The following is an 8,624-nucleotide window of genomic DNA, read 5'->3' on the forward strand; positions in this document are numbered from 1 at the left end:
CGGGTTTAGTGCTTCTCAGAGAAGATGAATGTTCTTCCTTTCCTTCCCGGCAGTTAGCGAGCCGCAGGTACTTACTGAAAGCGCAGAAAGCATGGCAGGCCGGTAACTTGGCCGGCCTCAACAGCAACCTCAGCCTCCAGCAGCAAGCTGACCTCCTGCCCTTCCAATCCCAGTTCGAGTTTCCCAGAGATAACATCACTTTTGGTAAGTACTTGTTACAGTGTACACAGAAGCTTTCATATTGTTAAAGAGTTCTCTATCCAAGGAACTTGAGTCTTTCCTTCTGCGGATCTAACCTGATTACTTCCCTTTCCAGAGGCTCTCTATAACCTCTAAGAGCTCAACACTTAGAAATGAATGCAGTAATTGTATAGTAAAAATACATAAATAATATTGCAGTAGACACACTGACTTTGATAAATATATTTGACATGAATATCAGCACTTTTATTTATCTTAATGAACAGAACGTTACAGGAAATGAGGTAACTTGTAGGAGATGATGGCGGGAGGCTGACAGGAAGTGAGGTAACTTGTAGGAGATGATGGCGGGAGGCTGACAGGAAGTGAGGTAACTTGTAGGAGATGTTGGCGGGAGGCTGACAGGAAGTGAGGTAACTTGTAGGAGATGATGGCGGGAGGCTGACACGAAGTGAGGTAACTTGTAGGAGATGATGGCGGGAGGCTGACAGGAAGTGAGTGCACCTGTACTCTGTCTAAAAAATATTGCACTTGAAGAAGAGAATCAGGAAGCACGAGATGAAGACGAAGATACTTGACATGTCTTGGCCTAACACATAAAGTAACTGGGAATCAGTCTAAAGATTAGAGTTTTAGATATAGATTTTCTCCTCCGAGCCTAGGAACTAGGCCTAGAAAATTGGCCTAGGAAGTAGTCCCCAAAAGGGTTAATACGAGTATATCTTGGTTTAACATGTTTGGTATCTTTTTCTTTTTCATTAATAAGACATCTTGACATATCACGTAGGTTATTATTCTATCTCTATATTCCTCAGTAAGTGAACAATTAAGCACATAGTGTTCAAGATTATGTTCATAAGGCGGAACATATACATTGCATTTAGTCTGATCATCATCTGAGGTTAGAAAATCGTCTACAGACGATTGACTGTGACTGATAATGACGATTTACTGTGTTTGTTTTCCTTGTGACTGGTAAACACTCGCTATGTGACTGGTGAACTCTCGCTATATGACTGGCGAACACTCGCTATGTGACTGGTGAGCTTTCGCTATGTGACTGGTAAACACTCGCTATGTGACTGGTAAACACTTGCTATGTGACTGGTAAACACTCGCTATGTGACTGGTAAACACTTGCTATGTGACTGGTGAACACTCGCTATGTGACTGGTAAACACTTGCTATGTGAGTGGCGAACACTCACTATGTGACTGGTAAACACTTGCTATGTGACTGGCGAATAAATAAACACTCGCTGTATGACTGGTAAACACTCGCTATATGACTGATAAACACTCGCTATATGACTGGTAAACACTCGCTATATGACTGGTAAACACTTGTTATGTGACTGGCGAACACTCGCTATGTGACTGGTAAACACTCGCTTTATGACTGGTAAACACTCGCTATGTGACTGGCGAACACTCGCTATATGACTGGTGAACTCTCTCTATATAACTGGTAAACACTCGCTATATGACTGGTAAACACTCGCTATGTGACTGGTAAACACTCGCTATGTGACTGGTAAACACTCGCTATGTGACTGGTAAACACTTGCTATGTGACTGGCGAACACTCGCTATATGACTGGTAAACACTCGCTATATGACTGGTAAACACTTGTTATGTGACTGGCGAACACTCGCTATGTGACTGGTAAACACTCGCTATATGACTGGTAAACACTTGTTATGTGACTGGCGAACACTCGCTATGTGACTGGTAAACACTCGCTATGTGACTGGTAAACACTCGCTATGTGACTGGTAAACACTTGCTATGTGAGTGGCGAACACTCACTATGTGACTGGTAAACACTTGCTATGTGACTGGCGAATACTCGCTGTGTGACTGATAAACACTCGCTGTATGACTGGTAAACACTCGCTATATGACTGATAAACACTCGCTATATGACTGGTAAACACTCGCTATATGACTGGTAAACACTTGTTATGTGACTGGCGAACACTCGCTATGTGACTGGTAAACACTCGCTTTATGACTGGTAAACACTCGCTATGTGACTGGCGAACACTCGCTATATGACTGGTGAACTCTCGCTATATAACTGGTAAACACTCGCTATATGACTGGTAAACACTCGCTATGTGACTGGTAAACACTCGCTATATGACTGGTAAACACTCGCTATATGACTGGTAAACACTCGCTATATGACTGGTAAACACTCGCTATGTGACTGGTAAACACTCGCTATGTGACTGGTAAACACTCGCTATGTGACTGGTAAACACTTGCTATGTGACTGGCGAACACTCGCTATATGACTGGTAAACACTCGCTATATGACTGGTAAACACTCGCTATATGACTGGTAAACACTCGCTATGTGACTGGCGAACACTCGCTATATGACTGGTAAACACTCGCTATATAACTGGTAAACACTCGCTATATGACTGGTAAACACTCGCTATATGACTGATAAACACTCGCTATATGACTGGTAAACACTCGCTATATGACTGGTAAACACTTGTTATGTGACTGGCGAACACTCGCTATGTGACTGGTAAACACTCGCTTTATGACTGGTAAACACTCGCTATGTGACTGGCGAACACTCGCTATATGACTGGTGAACTCTCGCTATATAACTGGTAAACACTCGCTATATGACTGGTAAACACTCGCTATGTGACTGGTAAACACTCGCTATATGACTGGTAAACACTCGCTATATGACTGGTAAACACTCGCTATATGACTGGTAAACACTCGCTATGTGACTGGTAAACACTCGCTATGTGACTGGTAAACACTCGCTATGTGACTGGTAAACACTTGCTATGTGACTGGCGAACACTCGCTATATGACTGGTAAACACTCGCTATATGACTGGTAAACACTCGCTATATGACTGGTAAACACTCGCTATGTGACTGGCGAACACTCGCTATATGACTGGTAAACACTCGCTATATAACTGGTAAACACTCGCTATATGACTGGTAAACACTCGCTATGTGACTGGCGAACACTCGCTATATGACTGGTAAACACTCGCTATATGACTGGTAAACACTTGTTATGTGACTGGCGAACACTCGCTATGTGACTGGTAAACACTCGCTTTATGACTGGTAAACACTCGCTATGTGACTGGTAAACACTCGCTATGTGACTGGTAAACACTTGCTATGTGAGTGGCGAACACTCACTATGTGACTGGTAAACACTTGCTATGTGACTGGCGAATACTCGCTGTGTGACTGATAAACACTCGCTGTATGACTGGTAAACACTCGCTATATGACTGATAAACACTCGCTATATGACTGGTAAACACTCGCTATATGACTGGTAAACACTTGTTATGTGACTGGCGAACACTCGCTATGTGACTGGTAAACACTCGCTTTATGACTGGTAAACACTCGCTATGTGACTGGCGAACACTCGCTATATGACTGGTGAACTCTCGCTATATAACTGGTAAACACTCGCTATATGACTGGTAAACACTCGCTATGTGACTGGTAAACACTCGCTATATGACTTGTAAACACTCGCTATGTGACTGGCGAACACTCGCTATATGACTGGTAAACACTCGCTATATAACTGGTAAACACTCGCTATATGACTGGTAAACACTCGCTATGTGACTGGCGAACACTCGCTATGTGACTGGTAAACACTCGCTATGTGACTGGTAAACACTCGCTATGTGACTGGTAAACACTTGCTATGTGACTGGCGAACACTCGCTATGTGACTGGTAAACACTCGCTATGTGACTGGTAAACACTTGCTATGTGACTGGCGAACACTCGCTATGTGACTGGTAAACACTTGCTATGTGACTGGCGAACACTCGCTACGTGACTGATAAACACTCGCTATATGACTGCTAAACACTCGCTATATGACTGATAAACACTTGCTATGTGACTGGCGAACACTCGCTATGTGACTGGTAGACACTCACTATATGACTGGTAAACACTCGCTATGTGACTGGCGAACACTCGCTATATGACTGGTAAACACTCGCTATATAACTGGTAAACACTCGCTATATGACTGGTAAACACTCGCTATGTGACTGGCGAACTTTCGCTATATGACTGGTAAACACTCGCTATATGACTGGCGAACACTCGCTATATGACTAGTAAACACTCGCTATATGACTGGTGAACTTTCGCTATATGACTGGTAAACACTCGCTATATGACTGGTAAACACTCGCTATGTGACTGGTAAACACTCGCTATGTGATTGGTGAACACTCGCTATATGACTGGTAAACACTCGCTATGTGACTGGTGAACACTCGCTATGTGACTGGTGAACACTCGCTACATGACTGGTAAACACTCGCTATGTGACTGGTAAACACTCGCTATGTGACTGGTGAACACTCGCTATGTGACTGGTAAACACTCGCTATATGACTGGTAAACACTCGCTATATGACTGGTAAACACTCGCTATGTGACTGGTAAACACTCGCTATATGACTGGTAAACACTCGCTATGTGACTGGTAAACACTCGCTATATGACTGGTAAACACTCGCTATGTGACTGGTAAACACTCGCTATGTGACTGGTAAACACTCGCTATATGACTGGTAAACACTCGCTATGTGACTGGTAAACACTCGCTATATGACTGGTAAACACTCGCTATGTGACTGGTAAACACTCGCTATATGACTGGTAAACACTCGCTATATGACTGGTAAACACTCGCTATGTGACTGGTAAACACTCGCTATGTGACTGGTAAACACTCGCTATGTGACTGGTAAACACTCGCTATGTGACTGGTAAACACTCGCTACATGACTGGTAAACACTCGCTACATGACTGGTGAACACTCGCTATGTGACTGGTAAACACTCGCTATATGACTGGTAAACACTCGCTATATGACTGGTAAACACTCGCTATATGACTGGTAAACACTCGCTATGTGACTGGTAAACACTCGCTATATGACTGGTAAACACTCGCTATATGACTGGTGAACTCTCGCTATATGACTGGTAAACACTCGCTATGTGACTGGTAAACACTCGCTATATGACTGGTGAACTCTCGTTATATGACTGGTAAACACTCGCTATATGACTGGTAAACACTCGCTATATGACTGGTAAACACTCGCTATGTGACTGGTAAACACTCGCTATGTGACTGGTAAACACTCGCTATGTGACTGGTAAACACTCGCTACATGACTGGTAAACACTCGCTATGTGACTGGTGAACACTCGCTACATGACTGGTAAACACTCGCTATGTGACTTGTGAACACTCGCTATATGACTGGTTAACACTCGCTATGTGACTGGTAAACACTCGCTATGTGACTAGTAAACACTCGCTATGTGACTGGTAAACACTCGCTATGTGACTGGTAAACACTCGCTATGTGACTGGTAAACACTCGCTATGTGACTGGTGAACACTCGCTATGTGACTGGTAAACACTCGCTATGTGACTGGTAAACACTCGCTATGTGACTGGTAAACACTCGCTATGTGACTGGTGAACACTCGCTATGTGACTGGTAAACACCCGCTATGTGACTGGTAAACACTCGCTATGTGACTGGTAAACACCCGCTATGTGACTGGTAAACACTCGCTATGTGACTGGTAAACACCCGCTATGTGACTGGTAAACACTCGCTATGTGACTGGTGAACACTCGCTACATGACTGGTAAACACTCGCTATATGACTGGTGAACTCTCGTTATATGACTGGTGAACACTCGCTACATGACTGGTAAACACTCGCTATATGACTGGTAAACACTCGCTATATGACTGGTAAACACTCGCTATATGACTGGTGAACACTCGCTATGTGACTGGTGAACACTCGCTATAAGACTGGTGAACACTCGCTACATGACTGGTAAACACTCGCTATGTGACTGGTAAACACTCGCTATGTGACTGGTAAACACTCGCTATGTGACTGGTAAACACTCGCTATGTGACTGGTAAACACTCGCTATGTGACTGGTAAACACTCGCTATGTGACTGGTAAACACTCGCTATGTGACTGGTAAACACTCGCTATGTGACTGGTAAACACTCGCTATGTGACTGGTGAACACTCGCTATGTGACTGGTAAACACCCGCTATGTGACTGGTAAACACTCGCTATGTGACTGGTAAACACTCGCTATGTGACTGGTGAACACTCGCTATGTGACTGGTAAACACCCGCTATGTGACTGGTAAACACTCGCTATGTGACTGGTAAACACCCGCTATGTGACTGGTAAACACTCGCTATGTGACTGGTAAACACCCGCTATGTGACTGGTAAACACTCGCTATGTGACTGGTAAACACTCGCTATGTGACTGGTGAACACTCGCTACATGACTGGTAAACACTCGCTATGTGACTGGTAAACACCCGCTATGTGACTGGTAAACACTCGCTATGTGACTGGTAAACACTCGCTATGTGACTGGTAAACACTCGCTATGTGACTGGTAAACACTCGCTATGTGACTGGTAAACACTCGCTACATGACTGGTAAACACTCGCTATGTGACTGGTAAACACCCGCTATATGACTGGTAAACACTCGCTATGTGACTGGTAAACACTCGCTATGTGACTGGTAAACACTCGCTATGTGACTGGTAAACACTCGCTATATGACTGGTAAACACTTGCTATGTGACTGGTAAACACTCGCTATATGACTGGTAAACACTTGCTATGTGACTGGTAAACACTCGCTATGTGACTGGTAAACACTCGCTATGTGACTGGTAAACACTCGCTATGTGACTGGTAAACACTCGCTATGTGACTGGTAAACACTCGCTATGTGACTGGTGAACACTCGCTATGTGACTGGTGAACACTCGCTATGTGACTGGTAAACACTCGCTATGTGACTGGTGAACACTCGCTATGTGACTGGTGAACACTCGCTATGTAACTGGTAAACACTCGCTATGTGACTGGTGAACACTCGCTATGTAACTGGTAAACACTCGCTATGTGACTGGTAAACACTCGCTATGTGACTGGTAAACACTCGCTATGTGACTGGTAAACACTCGCTATGTGACTGGTAAACACTCGCTATGTGACTGGTAAACACTCGCTATGTGACTGGTAAACACTCGCTATGTGACTGGTAAACACTCGCTATGTGACTGGTAAACACTCGCTATGTGACTGGTAAACACTCGCTTTGTGATACATTTCAGTCTTCTTGACTAAATATCTTGAGACTGATAAAACTGATAAGTTAGCCAAAGTGTCCGGAAGGAAAATGTGGAATATAATTTTGGTAAAGCCGTGTCTAGCATTAGGAGAGATGTATATAATGAAGTATGTAATGAAAGTGAATGTTGCAGGAACGCAGTGAGAAGAGTTAGTAGTGGGACGGATCATGTGACTGTGACTGACAACTGACTGACCTACAACTTTTTTTTGCAACTTTCCTCACTCCTTCCCTCCTGAAACAGAACATGAACACCCATTATAATTTCAGCATATCTACTACCACCTCCGCCATCACCTGTTCTTCCGTTATCACAACCCGGGCAGAACTGCTCACCGAATCATCACCATTATCATAGTTCACCATCGTTGCTACCTTTTGCTCGCTCCTCACCTGTGGCTCGGTTGGTAGCGCACTCAGCTCAAATAAAGATTATTACTGTTATTATTATTATTATTCATGATCAACAGACAAGCTGCTGGGATCCGGAGCATTCGGCTGTGTATACCGGGCTGTAGTGAAGGACCTGTCTCCCGGCCAGCCCCCCACCACAGTAGCTGTCAAAATGATAAAGACCCGCAGGGACAAGCTCCAGCTTCAGGCCCTCCAGTCCGAGCTCAAGATCCTCATGCACATTGGAAGACACGTGAACATTGTCAACCTGGTGGCCGCCTGCACCAAGAATTTGCATACTAAAGGTTTGTACTAGGGAGAAGCTGGTCTTACGGCACCGAGAAATAAGAAGGAAGAGACAGGAGGGGAATACCAGACCAAGTCACTCAGTCCTCTGTGTAATTAAGCATTCTATATTTTCATCTGCACATGTATCACAGACACACACACACACACACACACACACACACACACACACACACACACACACACACACACACACACACACACACACATACACACGCACACACACACAATAAATATAATGTCACTAGAAGAAAATATTCTGTATAAGTTTAAAAAGAAATATTATTAATATGAAAAGTCGTTTAAAAATTGCCTAAAATTTCTAGAAGTGTCGAGGTGAAACAGAGAGACTTATCCAGGTCATACATGTGTAGAATACGAGGAGACTTATCCAGGTCATACATGTGTAGAATACAGGGAGACTTATCCAGGTCATACATGTGTAGAATACGAGGAGACTTATCCAGGT

The 8,624-nt window shown here is 43.9% G+C and overlaps 1 protein-coding gene across 1 annotated transcript in view; it reads left to right on the forward strand.

The window, feature by feature from the left end:
• Positions 1–8,165, forward strand: part of LOC128684530 (vascular endothelial growth factor receptor 2-like) — a 103,930-nt gene extending 95,765 nt beyond the window's left edge. The window contains exons 11-12 of the mRNA XM_070089582.1: positions 54–204; positions 7,927–8,165. Of these exons, the coding sequence (XP_069945683.1) occupies positions 54–204; positions 7,927–8,165 (390 nt within the window). The remainder of the gene's footprint in view (positions 1–53; positions 205–7,926) is intronic.
• Positions 8,166–8,624: the final 459 nt, after the last annotated feature.

The sequence above is a fragment of the Cherax quadricarinatus genome, chromosome 2 (assembly GCF_038502225.1).
Source record: "Cherax quadricarinatus isolate ZL_2023a chromosome 2, ASM3850222v1, whole genome shotgun sequence".
In the NCBI taxonomy this organism is placed as follows: domain Eukaryota; kingdom Metazoa; phylum Arthropoda; class Malacostraca; order Decapoda; family Parastacidae; genus Cherax; species Cherax quadricarinatus.